Genomic DNA, 18,812 nt, shown 5'->3' on the forward strand with positions numbered 1-18,812 from the left:
CAGTATGGTTGGTAAAATAGCATGGAATGACTTGTTCTAACCACTTTCTGAAAGCAGGCTGAAATCACCCTAAAATCATTAGAATTGACTCAGCTGAGGACAGGTTACTTTATGTCCTTGAGATACTCAGAGGAAAGCAGTTGTGTCTTTTGTTCTTCTTCATGGTCTTGGCTGATATAAGAAGTTTTGGAGATCCCAGGAGCAGCTGAGCATGAGGAGATGGAAGGATCTTCAGTTCTACTGCTGTTCTCTGGGAAAAAATGATGGTATTGGGAAGGGAACCTGTGTTAACCTCATTGTAATGGCAAGACAGACTTTGACTCCAAATTTACTGATACTTTTTGTTATACTTAGTGTCTGAAGATGTCTTTGAGATTTAGCGGTTCACCCGTGTAATTTCTGTGCAAAATTGGATTTTGCTGATGAGGGCCCTGAGGCTGGTTTGCCAAAGAGATGACAGTGGCCCTTTCCTTGAGAAGAGAAAGCCTTTTTTCTGGAATTGCTGTGGGTATAGGTGGACATATCCTGAAGCTGGTACTGAGGCTGCCTCCTGTCCCCATCCAGTCAGGATCACAGGCTGAGCCCTGGACTGCAGGGTTCATTGCCAAAATGTGCTGTTAGAGGTTCCCTCTAGCTTGCTGCCTGGCCAAAGGGACAGTGACACCTGCCCTGAGCACCTTTCTGCACTTGGCCAACTTGCTGTGACAATAAATTAGAAGTGCCTGGGTGCAGACAGGGTTCTGCTGTGTGACTCCTTCGCAGGGCTGTGCCTGCCCCTCCCCTGTCCTGCACAGGACACCCTGGGAGAATGTTTCTCCCTGCTAAAGGGGCCCAGGGCTAATAACCAGCAGGCTGCCAGGAATGTCCTGCTGTGCCAAGAAAAGCCTGCTCAGTTGAAATTGCCCAGTGTCCTATTTTTAGAGGTGAATGTAATCGTGCTGAGCTTTCTCACCAGCTTTGCTCACTGTTATGTTCCCTGCAATCCCTGCTGAAACAGGAGGAGCCATGAGGAGGCAGGTTCCTGGATTTGAACTTGCTCTCCTCCTGCCCCGCTGTGGTTTTCCTATGGATTTTTGGTTCCTGGAGCCAGTTGGCAGTGATGTGTGTCCAGCACTGACCTGCTGCAGTGGCCTTGGAGGATGCTCGTGGGTTGTGGGGCTGAACCTTCCTGTGGTGTCTCCATGGGGTAGGGGACTTAAGGGTTGCTCCCTGCTCTGGGCATGTGTCCTCATTTCCTTTGCAGTCTTTCTTTGAGGGTCCCTGGAGGGAGGAGAGGATTCAGGTAGCCAGCCAAGATCACACAGACTCCTGAACAATGTCAAACTTCAGTCCTTTTTCAGACAAAGATCCAGGAGGGAGAATATCAGGGAGTCCCTGTGATGCATTTGAGTTTAATTGTCCTGAAAATGTTCTCCAAAGTACATCTAAAATAAACAAACAGAAAACTCAACCAAAATACTTTCCTTGGTCTTCTTGGAGATGCTTAAGTGATGGTGGATAACATCTACTCTGGATGTTCTGTAGGTCTTTATGGCTGGTCACTTTGATGAAGCAAAAAATTTTGTGGATTTCAGGGTTATAAAGATGGGGGAATCTCTTTCTGTTTCCCAGATGGAGTTTGTTGGAGTAAGCCAGCTGTCATTCATCCACGACCTGGGACCGAAGGGCATGTGAGTTGTGAGCTGTCTTTGTGAGTTATGATTCACTAAGAGCATGGCTTTATACATAAATACTCTTAAAATTAATAGCTTTCCTTTCTCAGCACTAACTGACTGGCGATGACTGGGGAATATTTTGCCATCTAGATATGAAAAATTATTACTGTTCAGACAGAAATGCTACAATTTGGAGAAAAATTTTAAGAATGAGCTGCTTTACAAGACAGTGCTTACGGGGTTTCCACTCTTCCCTCCCTGCAGCCCTCCCTGTTGGGCCACTTAATTTTCTGCTTCCAGTGCTGTAAAATGGGACCCTGTGCTTCTTAAAGCTCCATTATTTTCTTCTGGGGGGGGGGGGGGGGTTATTTTTGCCCTTCATCCAGCTTTTAGGGCACAGCACAGAGGCTGCTCGGGCATGGTTGGAGAGCCAGCCTCAGGCACAAGGGCTGGGGGTTCCAAACCCCCCCTGCAGCTCCAGGTGAGCCCCCTGCCTCACCCTGCCCCTGTTGTGTCCTTGCAGAGAAGGGTTCATCATGAAGCGCTCCGGGGGCCACCGCATTCCTGGCCTCAACTGCTGCGGCCAAGGGAGGATGTGCTACCGCTGGTCCAAAAGGTACTGCTGGGCTGCCACAAGGGGGGATGCCAGTGCTCCCTGGGCACACAAAAATTCCCATTTCTCTCTTTCTCCCAAAAAATCTGTGGGAGAGAATCTTGCTATTTTTACAGATTTTCAGGTTGGAAGGGCCCGTGGGCTATTCCCTGCCTCACCCTTCCATCTGGTGGGTTTTTTTTTTCCTCCTTTGGAGTTCACAGAAGGGACATGTTAACTCCAGAGACAATCTGGGATTTCCTAGAGATGACAGAAATGACAGTGCCCTCCCAGGCTGTGCCCAGCTTTCCCTGCTGCAGGAGCACAGGTGGCTCTGTGCCTCTGGGAGGGAATGAGGCTGGTGACCTGCCCCAGGCAGATTTCAGCCCGGCCTTCTGAGCTTCCCTTCCTCAATTTACAAAATGAAAATCAATTAATTGAAACACTCTTTGGACTGCTTCAGGGCAGGATCAAATCAGATGTGACCTGCAATGCTAAGGAGCTGTTTGGTGCAATTAACCATGGCATTAAATACATTTATGTATTGCCTCTTGCTGATTACTGCAGGTATTGAACCCCAATGTTTTCTCCTGTTCCCATGTCCCTTTCTGCTGCAGACAGACATCCATTTGCTGTTCCCATCCCTTTACCCTCTGTGTTAGGTCTCTGTATTGCCTGGGGCTGCAGCACAGGGAGATGTGTGCTGTGGGGGAGTATCTGTGTTACCAGCCAGCCTCCAAAATATGCAGGCTGTACTTCCTGGAGCATGCCCTTCCCAGGCAAATCTTTCCATTTCAAAATCCAAATAGCCCATATCTGCCTTGCAGCAACAATTTCTTAGTCAATGGAGCTTACCCCAGGCACTATGCACCTTTGGATTTTAGCATCACCCATGGGCTGTCATTAGTTTTATCTTTAATAATTCTGTTTTCCAACAAAACCCTTTTGCATTCTTGTGAAGAAAAGGTTCTGTTTCTGCACAGTCTTTCCAACATTTCCTAATTTAGGTTTACAGAAGATCTCTATAATGAGGGCACAAGGAGACAAATATGTGACCTTCCTTCAGGTCAAATCATTAAATTGTCACCAATTCTTTTTCTTTTTTATGGAAAATATGCTTTTTCTTCTTGATATTCCTCAGTTAACCCTTTCTTGTGTTGTCCAGAGCTCAAGCTGTAGTGGGGCCAGTAGTACATCCAGCTCTGATGGATCTCCATTTTTCTTTAGAGCCTAGAAAGGGGGTAGGAGAAGTGTTTGAGTGGGATTGTGTACAGAATATCACAAGTGAGACACTGAATTCCCATCTTGGCACACTGGGACTGATAGTTTATGCATCAATAAATAAGCAAATAACAGTAATATTTCCCAGAGAGGGTTATTTAAAGGAAAGATTTTAGGAGATGGAGGAGGATAGTGGGGTGAAGCTGTGGGTGGGCACAGGCAGGACTCCTCAGGCATGTAGAGCTGCCTGGGCAAAACAGAAGAGAGAGTATTTGGAAATAAACCCTGTGGGATGTTTAAGAGTGAAATTATGGGCCAAATAGAGAGGGGAGGTATTTTGGCACCAAATGAGAGGTGATACCAGGTAACTCTTTCAGGGCCCTGAAAGCAAGAAAAAAAATTACGTGATCTAATAAAAAATTATGGGAAATAGATGAGGTGCTGAGGCTGTTACTAAAGATACAAGAATGAACAGATTTTTGCAGTGTTTTGTGGTGCTTTGTGTGTTTCTGAGTGTGCAGAAGAATGAAGCAAAGGTCTGGTGAGGGAGACCTGTGTGGGACAGAGGGGGCTGGTTACCCCAGCTACGCTGCAGGAGGAGAAAAGATTAGAAATGCCATTCACAGTAAAAAATGGGTTTTTTCCCAGAGTTGCCTTCAGGCTACAGTATTTATGTAAAACCTGCCGGTCATCCCTCCTCATGTGTTTCTAACAGGGTGCCTGTTGCTTGGCAATAAAAGCTTTCCAAAATGCCTTGTTCATATATTTTGGTAGGAGTGAAAGTGATCCTAGCATCAGAATTAATGTAAGAAATGTCAAATAACTCCCATATAGCATACAAGCTGAATGAAAATTAGGGATGGAGGAAGGCTTGTTGCACCTTGCCTCATGCTTGGAGATTTATGACCAGGGAGGTTCCCGTGGGTTTTGTTTAACGAGGGAGCCTGTATTTTTAAAGACTCCTGTAAAAAGGAGTTATGTAATTAACTCTAAAAGTCCTATATTGAATTAAAACTCATTACCCAAGTTCGTAAAATAGACACTTTTCTGCTCAAGAATACCACCCCCAGTCTAGCTCCTGAGAATAATTTTTATCATTTCATAGATTTCCCAGATAAATGGTTTGCACGTGTTTTGAAGAAGCACTTTTCCATTTTATTGGCTCTTTCGGTGGCTCACATTTCAAGGCCTGGCATGGGTGTGAAATCCAGGTGACATGGTTGCTGTGTCTGTGCAGGTGGCTGGTGGTGAAGGACTCCTTCCTGATGTACATGAAGCCTGATTCAGGGGCCATTTCCTTTGTCCTGCTGGTTGATAAGGAATTCAACATCAAGATAGGCCAGAAAGAAACAGAAACTAAATACGGGTTGCAGATCGACAATCTCTCCAGGTAAGAAAACAACTTTGTTTATCCTCTCTTAGTTTGCTCTTGCTTTTTATGGAGAAATTGATGCTGCTCTGCAGGAGAGGTTAACAAGCCTGGGTGGCTACTGCTGGTGTGCTCAGACCTGCTGGGGATTTGGCCCTAATGCTGATTATTTCCATGCCTTAATGAGGCATTTAGAGCTTCTGTTTGTCCATCCCTGTGGTTATTACTGGAGCCTGGGGGCACAGTGCATGCTGAGTTGCACAGTCTGGTTCAACAGCAATTGCTTAGGTAATTTTTAGACTCTCTGTTCTCTTTAAGCTGCAAGAAGGGATGTTTTCTTCTGCATCCCAATGGAGTATTGCTCAAAAGACATGCTAGTGGGGGATAAAGAGATATTTAATGTTTTTATGTTAGCGCACAGTATAAATTAATCTCTTAAAAAATACAACATTGGCTGGCTCCAGCTCCAAGTTAAGCTGGTGCTAATAATTTAAACATGGGTGGGTTTTTCATGCTTGGCACTGCAATGCTATTAGTCACTCAGAGCAGCTCAGTGCTGTGCATTCTTTTGCAAACAAAGCAGCGACGTCCCTACTTTTTGCGTAAATAAAATATGACTGGTACAGATGCATTTACCAACATGGACAGGCAGCAAGGAGCAGCCCAAATAAATGGAAATGGCTTCAGCCTGCTGCCCTGTGCTTCGTGTATTCTTACAGGTCACTGATTCTGAAGTGTAACAGCTACAGACATGCCCAGTGGTGGAGGCAGGGCATAGACGAGTTCATCCGCAAGCACGGCAAGGACTTTCTGACGGAGCATCGCTTCGGCTCCTACGCGGCCGTGCAGGAGAACACCCTGGCCAAGTGGTGAGCACCTGCTACCTGCCTGCCCTCAGCACCCCTCATCAACAGAGCTGGTAGCCTTTGGTAGCTTGGGGACTGGTGATAATTAAAGAAGTTGCAAAAAAAAAAAAAAATGAGGCTTTCTTCACCAGGGATGGAGTAGCAGTGCTGGTGAAAGGAGCTCTCAGTGTCACAGCTCATTGTGTTTTGCAAGTCAAGTTATGTTTAATTTCAAAGGTGTGTTGGGTATTTGTCATTGTAAGGATAAAGAGAAGAAGAGGGAATCAACAAACGCAGATCTGGGTATAGTTAGGAGGGTGGGCTGGGCTTTATGCACTCAGCAGCCCCTGAGAAATCATTCTGTCCCCAGTGTAACCTGACTGCACTAATCCATTCCCAGAAGTGCCTCAAAAACTGGATTCTAGCTGGAAGCAGACCAGTACTTTCCCTGCACCATCTGCCTTGCAACGACCTCTGCCTGAGTACTTTCCATAAATCAGAGGAAACACCATTCCATCATCCTTTCCTGAGAGACAAACCTGGCTTGCATGTCAAGCAGAACCCAGGAATATTGTGTGAATTTGGCAGAAGTGCCAAGAGGCACTTAATATTCCTTTATTGTGCTGTTTCATCAAGCTACTGATAGCAGCATAGAATTCTCCCTACATGTTGTCCTGATTCTGGAAATTTGATTGTGTTTGCTTTCGAGACGGGAACGTAAATGTCATTAACACAGAACCCCATCGCTCTTCAGCTGTGTACTTTGCTTAATGAAGGGGAGGAGGCATAACTCTGCACTCTGTTTGCTTTTGCAGGTATGTCAATGCCAAGTGGTACTTTGAAGACGTCGCAAATGCCATGGAAGCTGCTAAGGAGGAAATTTTCATCACAGATTGGTGGTGAGTACTGCCGTGTTTGGGTGTTGCCCAGCTGTCTCTCCGGGGACACTCCCGACAATGCGGCACTGTTCGGAGCCCTACAGTATGGCAGCTAGCCCTGCAGCCAGATGGTTTGGCAGCACACCCAAAACTCTCCTTGTGTTGTATTCAAAGGCCTTTTCAGGAGGGCTGGCAGCAAAAGCACACGCTTCAGATCAACAGCTTGGTTGTCTCCCTCCACGGAAATGCCTGAATCACACGGAGGCACCACCTGAACTGCACATGTGGTGGCTTGAGGGGCTCCTCAGGAGTGTAAATAGCTGCAAGTCTGAGGGGCATGGGTGTCTTTCAGTGTATCAGGGAGGAAGGATGCTCAACAGTGCTATGGGATCCTGCATGGGATCTCCTTTCATTTCCTCCTCATTGCCTTGGGAAGCCTCATGCAAAGTGTGAGAGCATCTTGTGGTTTGTCCTTTTGGTCTGCTCTTAAATGGGCCAGATAAGGGAGGAGGAGAGGTTTGTCACCTTTTCTGAGCTGTGTGTTTGCTGAAGGACCTGGCTCTGCCCACTTGTTCCCTAGTTTGTGTTTATGCAGCGCTCTGGTTCCTGTTTGCGTCAGGAAAAGGGTGCTCTCACACCCTGGACAGAGTCTGCTGGCTGGGTGCTGGTTGTGGCTGCCCTTGTCTTGCCTTTCTGGAGGTTAATCTGCCTGAGCCAGCCTGAACCTTGGGCATGGGAGGCTTCCAAGACATGACTCAGATTTCCTGTTCACCTTAGGCACATCTCTGTGCTCCTCTTTCTCTGCCTCTGAAATGAACCTCTGGCTGCTTATCTGCTGCCTCTGGGAACTGGGAGAATTTGTTTCTAGGAGGAAATTATGAGAAAACTACATACCATGTTAGCATTTGGTGGGGTAAATCTGTTTCCTGCCATGACCACAGTTAAGCCTAATGTTCATGGGTTCCCCCCTGTGCAACATAAGGTGGCAGTTCAAGAACATCTCATTTCAGACCCATTGTCTCCTACTGAGTGTTTTATTCAAACAATTGTTATCATGGAATTCCAAAACTTACCTAAAACTTGATGTATAAGATAAAAATAGGATGTAGCAATATGCTTAATCCAAGCTCAAGTTGCTATGCTTGGTACAAAATGTAAAGGAATGAAATTCTGTCATCTTGCTGTGCAGGAATTAGATGAGATTCCTTAACTATTTCTTGTAATCCTTAAAGCAATAACATGTCCTGTTGAGAGATCCAATTTCTTTGTCTATGGGCAGCAAGGAAAATTCAGCACAAATCTGTTCTGTTCAGATAGCTCAGGTGCCAGGAGAACTGAAATCCCACTCATATTTATTTTTTGTGTCTGTATATTTCTTTCAGAAAATCCTTGGGGTTTTCTTTTGTTGCATCTTTCTTTCACAGATAGAGTCCAAATTTCCCTATTTATACATCACTGTTCAACCTGATCTCGTGGGTTATTGAATATGAAGATGAATGTGCTGGACATGTCCCCTGCCCTCTGTAATGCTCAGTTATTAAAGAACAAAGAGCAGGATATTGGAGAATGCATCACTCTGGGACATGAGCTTTCACATCCACTTTATTTAAACTTCAATTCCTTTGCTTCCCAAGTTGGTTATTTAGGCCAGTGCTTTGTTTGCAGGCTACATCTGCTGTAGTTTTTATTCACCTTTATTTTCTTAGGCTGAGCCCGGAAATCTTCATGAAGCGACCGGTGGTGGAAGGGAATCGCTGGCGGCTGGACTGCATCCTCAAGAGGAAAGCAGTAAGTGAGCTCCAGCTGCACCCTGCACCCCCAGCCAGGGGGTCATACTGGGGCTGGAGCACTTCCACCATTCATTTTGGCAGATAGGAGAGTTAAAGCCTCACATCAGATAGCCTTGGAAAACCATGTGTTTTGATTTGCTCCCCTCGTTTGGGTTTGGAAGAGCTCAGAGGCAGAAGGTTAGATCCTCTGAGTGCCCCAGGTTTGGGTCACAGCCTTGCTTTACAACTGTCTCAGTTCCTGATGGGGTCAAAGACCTGATGTTCTCCCTGCTCTCCATGTGATTTATGTAATTTAGAGGTACAGGGAAGGCTGAGCATTTTGTGGAGTTTTGTTTATGAGTGTGAGCTGTGCTCCAGCTGTTCACACACCCTGTGATAACAGTGATAACAGCGGTGCTAAAAAGAGCTTGCCCATATCAGCAGAGTCACAAGGTTTGTTCCTATTCCAAGGGAAACCTCTTGGACTCTTGCTGTAGTAGAAGGGCAGAATTCCATGCATTCCATAGACATGGACTTTAAACTAAGAAGGGGCAGGTTTAGATTAGCTATTAGGAAGAAATTCTTCTCTGTGAGGGTGGTGAGGCCCTGGCACAGGTTGCCTGGGAAATCATGGCTGCTCCATCCCTGGAATTGTTCAAGGCTAGGTTGACTGGTACTTTGAGCAACCTGGTCTGGTGGAAAGTGTCCCTGCTCATGGCTGGGGGTGGAACAAGATGATCTTGAAGTTCCCTTCCAGCACAAACCATTCTGTGACATGCTGAAATACTCTTGGACTCTATCCCCTTTCCAGCCAGTTGTCATCACAGTCCTCACCCCTCCACATACCTAGATAAAAAGTGAGAGCTTTGTGTCTGACTGTTGTTGGTTTGGAATTACTCTTGTTTTCTGGCAAAAATAAACTGGCCACAAGGCATCACTCACTCAAAGGAGGGATTTGGCTTCTTTTTGCCATATTGACATGGATTTTCTTATGACCATAAAAACATTGTGGTAAGGTGAGTGAGGTCAGTCCCTGGAAATGCTTGCTCTGTCACTTGTGGTGTTCCTTTGACTCAACAGGGCAGTCAGCAAGCTGATGTAATGGTATAGGGGTGAGGCTGTCCTTGCTGTGTATGCAGCATTGCCTTGGACTCCCCTGGGTGCAGTGGAGAAGAGAATATCATCCACAATTTGGAGATTGCCTAGCTCTTAGTAGCAGCTTTATAGGAATAGAAATTCAAAAGGCTGTGGAAAGTTTAGGTTCCAAGTTTAAGCTGGCAAATTCTAGTGCAGGCTTTTAATCCATGCAAATTTATGGGAAGTGGAGGTGTCCCAGTGTGTGACCAGTATTTGCCAAGGTTTGGGAGGCACTTGGCACATTTGAAAGTGCTTTAACAAAAGTTTTTAGAAACCCTGCCATGGATACAATGCTGGTCACAAAAAGCACCATGTTTTTAGCACTGCTCAGTGTGTTCCAGCGGCTTGTTTAGCTCTACCAGCAGAAAGAATCTCTTTGCTGGTGTTGAGTTGGTGACATCCCCTTCAGGAGGGGGATGTCTGTGTAATCTCACTGGTCATGTCATCCTGCAGGGACATTTAACTGAGGGCAACCCTCAGGGCAACACGAAGCAGCAGAACACTGAACTTTAGTGGATGAACATGATTGGAGTGAATCGTGCTTGCAAAATCTACCTCAAAGGGTGTGTAAAAGGAGCTGCTGTAGGAATGACCTGTGGATGGGCCTTGGCATAGCTCAGACAAAACAACAAAAGCCACACAAACCCAGGTATTGAGCCTTTCTCAGAAAGCTGGAGAGCTTTCCCAAGGTTATTCCAGGCTGTGGAGTCCCCATGGGGGATTTGGAAGAGTGTAACCAGGAACAAGTAACCTCAGTCAGCATTTCCATCAGCAAACACAACACATTTACTGCCTCTAGCTTTTCCTCCCTTTGGAAACAGACACTATCTATTGATGTGCCTGTATTCAATGTGTTCTATTTTATTTCTGACAGCAACAAGGAGTGAGAATTTTTGTTATGCTGTACAAAGAGGTGGAGCTTGCCCTGGGGATCAACAGTGAATACAGCAAGCGGACGCTCATGCACCTCCATCCAAACATCAAGGTAATTGCACAGGACTGTGTGGAGGGTGTTTGCATTCAGGTATTCTTGATGGCTGGTGCTGACCCTGGTGTATTTGGGTGGGAACTGCAAGTTCAGGAGTGTTTCCCACCATTGCAGTGTGTCTGACAAGGTACATCCATATGCTGATGCCACATCTGGCAATTTCATTTCATTAGGTTCAAATGGAACATAAAATTGCTTAGTTTAGATTTGCCAAAGCAACTGTTTGCCTTAATTCACAAGAAGTATAGTTCATGTGACAAGTTAATGGAGTTACATCAAATGGAAAATTACAAATTGAGAGTGTTGTCTCATTTCAGCATTTCTGCTCAAATGTGAATGATCAAAGTCAACCCTGGGTGTTAATGTTCCCACCACAGAAGAACAGCATTGCACTGTCCTGTGCTCTTACACTGCTCTTATGGCACCAAGCAGAAAATCAGTTGTGGAAGACAAACCAGTAGATAAGGCTAGATCCAGTCTCTTAGAGACACATACACCTTAATGAGGAGTAAGATACTTGTTATGTTAGAATAATTGATTTATTTTCACTTGATCAATTGTCACAGGGAAGGGAAGCATCTGTTCATCATCTTTGTAGCAAAACTGGACAATACACACGAGCTGTGTCTCAGGTTTTGGGGGCAGCCAGGTCAAACTTGGTAGCTTTTTCTCCAGAAGACTGATCTAGTGGCTCTAACATCATAAATAAAACCCTGAGTTTAGATACAGAAATTAGGGTTCCACAGACACTTGTCAAAAAGAAATTCTTAAACAAATGCCAAACAATTTGATTTTAAGTGGGGGGAAAAAAACCACCCAGCTTCTCATTTCACTTGTGTGGTGGCAACAACCAAAGAAGTGACTCAGATCACCAATATGTTATTTTCTTTCAGAGCAGGCTCTGTGTTTGAAAGCTCAGCTATTACAGCTCAACTGAAGCAGTTTCTTTGACTATGGTGCTCTTATGAAGCTGTTGTAAGGGTGACCTGTCCCAGCATCAGTAATCATTGCTGCTTGGGATTCCTGCATCCTGGGGAAACACCTGCCTGCCATATGGCTGACACCTGCTATGGGGAAATTGGGTAGCTTCTGCTAATTAAGCAGTGAATGCATCCAGTAACAACTCCAGCATTTCCCCATCACCCCAAACAGCCAAAAAAGGCTGACCAGCTCTCTGCCTGGAAGGATTTAAATTTAACAGCGATGCTGAGCTCGAGTGCTGGTTTCCTCACAGGTGATGAGACACCCAGACCACGTGTCCTCCTCCGTGTACCTGTGGGCCCACCACGAGAAGCTGGTTATTGTGGACCAGTCCGTGGCGTTCGTGGGTGGCATTGACCTGGCCTACGGGCGCTGGGACGACGACGAGCACCGCCTGACTGACGTGGGCAGCGTCAAGCGCGCCTCCGCCGCCGCCACCAAGTCACTGTCCACCGCCAACCTGGCTGTAAGTGGGTGCTGCTGGTGGGGAATGCAACCTTCCCCAAGAGCCAGGGGGTAGAAGCCACCAGAGCACCAGCACACACACAGACACACATGCAGCAGCTCAGCAGTGAAGACACAGGAGGGCCAGGAGTTCCAATGTGCTTCAATGTAGGGCAACGCTGAAGGAGTCCAGGGGCCAAAGACAAAGGAGGGTCCAGGGTATAAAGAGACAAAGACAAAGGAGGGTCCAGGAAAAGAGGGGATGGAGAAGAGCATCACGGATCCAATAGTCTGAGGGCTCAGGAGTGGTACACAGGGAAGGGGCCAATAGAAAATGCCAGGGTGGATTGGCGGGGTTACACAAACCAATGGGAAAACAGGGCAGGGAGAACTTACTAAATATTAACATACAAGGGTAAAAAGGGGTAGGGAAGGCCGGTGAGACAATGGGGAAGACAGAACTGGGACAAATTAACATAGTGGTGCAGAGCACCATGGGAGAAGCTTCTTTCCTCATCCTATCCCATGGGGAATGCCTGGAGCCTATAGTGCATCTCTCCGGGGTATTGTTGTTCCCTTCTCCCCAGTAAATTCCTGGGCCTGCACATGAATGGGCAGGGTCCAGCTGGTGGGCACAGTCAGCCATGGCAGGTCTGGGGAGGGGTGAATGGGCTGTGTCCTCTTCTGAGCATGGAGTTGGGTTTTGGGGCTTTAATGACAAATAAGTGGTGAGAGGAAGGATCTAAGAATCCAATGATTCTTTAGGTGTAGGTGCTGACAAGCCCTTGCTAGGGCACAGAAATAAGAGAGCTGGGTTTCCCCTAGAGCTTGCAACAGCAGCCACAATTTGAAGTCTGTGTTCTTAAAATCATAGAATCTTAGAATGGTTTGGATTGGAAGGGACCTTAAAGATCATGTTGTTCTACCTCCATCATGGGCAGGGACACCTTCCACTAGACCAGGTTGCTCCATGTCCTGTCCAGTCTGGCCTTGAACATGTCCAGAGATGGGGCATCCACAACTTCTCTGGGCAACCACTCTTTTCTTAACAAAACTTAGAAATGCAGAGTAAGCACTTGGAGAGTGCTCTGAAATGTTTGTTGTTTGTGCCCTCAGCAGCTGCCTTGTTTGCTGAGCTTTCTGCTAACTTGGGTCTGTATGCAACCACATGTCTCTAAAAATCTGCGAGGTCTAAGGTTGATGAGGATTTCAAGGGAAGTAATAATCCAGAGTAAATTTATGGATCCAAATGCTGCTAATATTACTAGGCTTTCCTGGTAAGTACCGCCTCAGTCCAGACTCCCCAGAAAGCATGCCTAGTTCCCACTGAAATGTGTCTGTCACAGAGCAAAATTTGGCTCGTGGTTGTTCCTGAGCACTGATCTGCACGAGAATCTGTAAGGGGAACCTCTCCATACCTGACCTGCAGCCATGTCTTGTGTCTTTTAAGGCTACAGCAGAGTCGACTGAACGTGTCCTGCTGCAGCCTCAAGGTCTGGCCCCAGAGAGCCACTTGTTTGAGAGAAATGCTGATGATGCCCCAGACACATCAAAGATGAAAGGAGTAGGAAAACCCAAAAAGTTTTCAAGGTTCAGCATTTACAAGCACCTGCACAAGCACAGCATGCACCACTCTGACAGCGTCAGCAGCATCGACAGTGAGTCAAGTGAGTGATGCTCAGCTAAATAATGTATATAAAGGATGTGTGGAGGTGGTGGTGGGTGTTTGTGCACGTTCACATGATTTCTAGGGCAATGTGTTCTTTGTATGGAAGGAAAGTTGACAAGTTACCTAACTATCAGAATAATAGCTGTGTGTAGCCAACATGTAAATTTGTGTCACTGCAAAATAGAGAAGAAGGGTTTTATGTGTTTTTTTATTTATCTAATTAGCAATTTTCATGAGCCATCAGATGATGTGATACAGTGTATGTGATTCTTAATGTTTGTATTGTTGAGAAGTGTTTGTTCCTGCAAGAGAGAATTGAATCTTTCATTTTTCAACTTGGATTTATTATAACAAGCAAATAATTTCTGAATGGGATTATCTCCTCTCACAGACTAGTGTTAAAAGATAGGTTTTAAATAAGTTCACATAAATGGAAATATTCCAAATTTACCCACTTACTAGAGAGGAAAGTCTGTTCATCAGTTGAATATTTAAATGAAGCTTTTAATTCCCAACATTAAAGATAACTTCAGTGCTAAAATTACAAGGATCAGCTTGGCAATTGTTCCAGAATGAAATCCTTCCTGGAAGTCCTCAGCTCCTGAAGATGGGGGAACTTACTGGAATTTCCATCCCTCCCTGCTGGTCTTTCTCTTGCCTCTGGCTCCTCATGGGGATCTTGGTTGCAGTCAGCTCAGGACACAGCCATGGCTTTGTACTTCATTACAACTGTTTGGGTTAAAACCAGCTGGGTCCTGAATTGGGTCCTTTGCCTGGCAGCCACTTGCAGTTCCAGCAAGCTGACATCTGGTTTGAGTTCCTGTCTGCCAGGTGTCTTCAGACAGGAGCAGGCACCATGGTGGCAGAGGTGGACATGTGTTTTTGCCATGAATAGAGCATCTTGACTTTCTGCAGGTTACTCTACCCCCACTAGGAGCCAGCCGAATATAATCCAGAGTTTAAGGCCCCATCTGAAAATGTTCCATCACCACTGTGAATCCAAACAGGGGCTTGCTGAGCCTCGGGAGGGTAAGTGGAGGAAGGCAGAGCTGTGGACTCCTTCAGGCTTTAGCTGCTGATGTTTTTGCATTATAACTATGGTAAGAGTGAGGTTGGGTGCCAGGATCAGCCTTCGCTGCTTGTTGTTCTTCCAGCATCCTTATCCCGCCTCTGTGGGCATCCTGGCAGAAGAGCCTTCTCCAGAAACTACAAATGCTGCAGCATAAATAAATAAGAATTAAAAAACCCCAAACAGCAACAACAATCCAAAATCAAACAAATGAGCAAACAAAAAATTTGCAATAAAAACAGCAGGGAACAGTTGCAGAAATAGTTCTGATTCTGGTATGTGATGATTTCAGCAGCTCTCATCCTGTAAAGGAAAGAGCTGTTACTGGAACTGGGAAGTTCTGTATTGGATATTTTTAAAGTAAGCCTGATGCAGGAAGACATGCAAACAGAGAGAGGAAGCAGCAGAGTGGCTGCTGCCAGTCCTGTGTTTGGACAAAGACTTGGGTCCCCTCTTTTGCTCCTAATTTAAACCAAGGAAAGCACACTCAGTTGAGACAGGAGTTGGGGAGTTGTGAGCACTGAGCTGTTCCCATCTCTGGACTGGTATTGGAAGGGCCTATCCCAGTGTGGTACCATTCCAAGATGCCTTTGGGCGCAGGAACGGAGTGAGGAGCAGTTCTTCAGCATCATCCTCTTACAAACATCTTCCTCTAAGGCATTAATTGCCAATTAGAGAATATTGGTTACAAAGTAGTGGCAGGCAACAAAGCGTTTCCATGTCTTTGTGGAGACAATGTGCAGTCTCCCCCGTGGCCATTCATGCTCACTCATGAGTCACTGTGCAGTCATCAGAGCGTGTGTTGGCCTCCATCCCACACATTGCCATTCCCACCCAGGCATGTGGAGTCAGTGATTCCCCAGCTCCACCTGGACTCTCACTAGAGGCTGGAGCTTCCCCAGGCAGCTGTGGTGCAGATCTGCTGCATGGCATTTCTGGCATGGCTTGGCTCAGCTCGGCTTGGCAGGGTCACAGCAGCGCTGGCAGGGCTTGCTTTGTGTTCCCTGGTCTTGTGCTGCTGCCAGTGTGTGTTTTGTTGACTGTTTAAAGTTGTTTTTTCTGTGTACTGAGGGGTTTTGTGGTTACCTGGTGGTGTGGTTGGGTTAGGAGGAAGTTTCTGCTCGTGGCATTGATGTATAATTATTGCATTAATATTTGGTGTCGCAGATGAAGGCTGCTCTCACAGTCAGGAAATAACACCAGGTAACTGTTTATGGTGTAGGCCAACATTTTTGGATTTTTTAAGAGCCTGGAAGAAGAGTTCACTGCACTAAAATATGTGCTCTGGAAATAGGATCCTGTTAGGAGGGAATATCCCTGCATACAATATTTCAGACTGTTCTCAATCAGCACTAATTTGGAATTCAGGATCCATTTGTTCAACATGTGAAATTGTATCACAAATGACACTGCTATTTGGGAAAAACAAAATGATACTAAGAAAACCCACAATACTTCATGAGGGAACATGAACATCTCATTCTAGATAATAAATACTACTTCTATTGAAGGAGATGCACCCAGCTAGAGAGGCGAAATAATAAACTCTCTAGCAGAGAAGATGGAATTAGTTCACTATTAATGTAAAATATATGAAGTAGATGATATATATGATCTGCCATATGGGAATATTTAGGTGTTATTGAACTGGGAAAGGCAAATGGTTATAGGGTGATGCAGTCCAAGATAAAATTCAGCATCTGCTTTTCATTTCCATAACAGACTCCTATTTATAACCTCTTCTGATTATACAAGAAATACTAAAATAGGAAAAAAAAATGCTGACATATATCCCTTGAAAGTAACAGGAAGACCAGGGAGAAACCAGCTTCAGCTTCTTGGGACTGGCAGGTCCCAGCAGTGCTGTTCCTCTGAGTCTCTCACTGCTGTGTGCAATGGATGGCCATGACTTTGGAGCATGTTTTTGTTTTGTTTGCCTGCACAGATAAAGGATCCATCCGTAGCCTGAAGACAGGTGTTGGAGAGCTGCTTGGGGAAACCAGGTTCTGGCACGGAAAAGACTATTGCAACTTTGTCTTTAAAGACTGGGTTCAACTCGACAAGCCTTTTGCTGGTGAGTGGGAGTCTTGGCATTCCCCAAACTTTCTTCTGTACCTCTTCAGTCTCAGGTCTTATTTTTCCTGCCTCCAAGCCAGAGGTAACAAGGCTGGTTTGGTTTGGTTTGGTTGCTAGGAAAAAGCAGCAAAACTCCCTTTGAGGGATTTTAGGGCCAATTATGCTGTTGCAGTCCAAGTCATCTGCCTCGGGGGTGCTTGGTGCCAGAAACCTCAGTGTGAGGAGGGGGATGCTGTGCTTTTCCACACTCATGTCCTTTGTCTGAGGAAGTTCAGCCGTGCTCCCCTGTCCCCCAGACTTCATTGACAGGTACACCACACCCAGGATGCCCTGGCACGACATCTCCTCCGTGGTGCACGGCAGAGCCGCGCGCGACATCGCCCGGCACTTCATCCAGCGCTGGAACTTCACCAAGGTGGGTGTGCTCTCACTGCTGGGGGCATGGAGATAAGCACAGCCTTGCCTCATCCCCCTGCCCTCTGCAGGCATCTGTTTTATTTCCTTGTGTGTTGCAAGAATTTTTTCTTTATCTGTTTTTTTCCCTCCTGTGCAGATTATGAAACCCAAATACCGGTCCCTGTCGTACCCATTCCTGTTGCCAAAATCTCAGCAAACTGCTCATGAGTTGAAGTATCAGGTGCCTGAGGCTGTTCCTGCCACAGTCCAGGTCGGTGTTGGTCTCCTGCTCACATACTCCTCAGAGGGCTTGTTCTGCATCCTCCCAGGAAGTTTGAATGCCTGACAGACCCTCTGCAGAACTTGAATTCTAAGATGCAAAACTCTTGTCTAATTCAACTCACAGATTAGGTGATCAGATCCTCAAATGTAGTAGAATAATGCAACACTTTTAGTAGAGAGGCATTAATTTATATCTCCATCTTTGAGGTAAGGGGACTAAAGTGTCTGCAGGTGGTGGGAACACTGTGACTTTGCACAGCTCTGTGGTTTAATGGTTTGTTTTCTGCTGCTCTTCCTCTAACACCTAACATTTGGGCTTTATGATTCAAGAAGGCCTGATGGGTTGAGGTTACCCACTGAGTATTTATGTCAGATCTCAGAGCAGTCTGCCAGCCCTGACGCCTCGCTCAGACGGGTGGTGGTCAGTGAGAGCCCAGCATTAAGTGAAGTCTTGGAGCTGGAGTCTTGCTTTCTGCCTTGAGCTTCATCTGCACTTTATTATGCAGCCCTACACCCCTGTGGGTCTTCTGCAGTTCCACACAGTCAGCCCACAGTCTGATTTGTGACAATCAGTCTCACAGTCAGAATTGCCAAGATACCTCTGTTTAAAAGCCCAGTTCACTCTGTCAAGTGCACATACTTGAATACTTGAATATTGATCTTACCCAGCAGAAATAGGAACTTGTTGAAGAGTACAAAGTCAAAATAGTTATGCTGAAGCAGCAAAACCATTGTGTGTCTCTGTGGATGAAAGATGTATGAAGTAAGAGCAGTTAGACCAAAACCAGGAAAAATGCATGACTTTGCTCTTTGTAAGGAGTGGTCTGCCCAGATGACAGCACTGCTTGGGGAAGCTTAGTGAAATAAGATGCTTTTTTCTGGGTTTGTGGATTGCCAGGGCATTGTCTGCTCCTCTCTGTGTGGTGTGAGGGATGGGCAGCACAGGGATCTTGTGTCAGGGTTCTGGGGTGTTTTACATCAGCCTCCAAAGCAAGGCTCCCAGCTTGCTGGGAAGTAGTCCCCTTCAGGCATCATCCTGTTCCCTGTGGCTGTAAATGCCTCCCTGTCTGTGTCTGACATCAGCTTTTTGGGAAATCTTGTTCTCATGGAATTGATGGGGCTTGTGTCCCCTGAGCACGCTTCAACCGCAAGATAAGCCACAACTTCTAAATCACGGGGTTTGCTGTAGCAAAAAGTTAGAGCTCTACTGATTACAGAACTGGAAGCAGTTCCCAAAGGAGAAATTAAACTGAGAAAAACCTAGATGCAGCTTCTCTTCAGCCCAGCTGCAGAGCTGCTGGCTCAGGGCATCAGGCCATGGGAGAGGAGGATGGAGCTCAAGCAGTGAGTGTGGAATCCGCAGGCTCCGGTGCTGAGTGATGGGTGAGCAGTTGGAGAACCAGCCTGGCCACCACATTGCTGAGGCATTGCAAATAACTGG

At 46.1% G+C, this 18,812-nt stretch overlaps 1 protein-coding gene across 2 annotated transcripts in view; it reads left to right on the plus strand.

Moving 5' to 3' along the window:
* Nucleotides 1-18,812, plus strand: part of PLD1 (phospholipase D1) — a 62,937-nt gene that overhangs the window by 24,625 nt on the left and 19,500 nt on the right. The window contains exons 7-19 of one of the 2 annotated variants that reach the window (XM_071438068.1): nt 1,612-1,670; nt 2,179-2,271; nt 4,706-4,858; nt 5,557-5,706; nt 6,498-6,581; nt 8,267-8,348; nt 10,341-10,451; nt 11,689-11,901; nt 13,330-13,546; nt 14,464-14,577; nt 16,563-16,691; nt 16,990-17,108; nt 17,247-17,360. In XM_071438068.1, coding sequence (XP_071294169.1) covers nt 1,612-1,670; nt 2,179-2,271; nt 4,706-4,858; nt 5,557-5,706; nt 6,498-6,581; nt 8,267-8,348; nt 10,341-10,451; nt 11,689-11,901; nt 13,330-13,546; nt 14,464-14,577; nt 16,563-16,691; nt 16,990-17,108; nt 17,247-17,360 — 1,638 coding nt within the window. The remainder of the gene's footprint in view (nt 1-1,611; nt 1,671-2,178; nt 2,272-4,705; nt 4,859-5,556; nt 5,707-6,497; nt 6,582-8,266; nt 8,349-10,340; nt 10,452-11,688; nt 11,902-13,329; nt 13,547-14,463; nt 14,578-16,562; nt 16,692-16,989; nt 17,109-17,246; nt 17,361-18,812) is intronic. The other variant, XM_071438069.1, reaches the window with a different exon arrangement.

Source organism: Agelaius tricolor, unplaced genomic scaffold (assembly GCF_023055355.1).
Source record: "Agelaius tricolor isolate 1412-34295 unplaced genomic scaffold, bAgeTri1.0.p SCAF_12, whole genome shotgun sequence".
In the NCBI taxonomy this organism is placed as follows: domain Eukaryota; kingdom Metazoa; phylum Chordata; class Aves; order Passeriformes; family Icteridae; genus Agelaius; species Agelaius tricolor.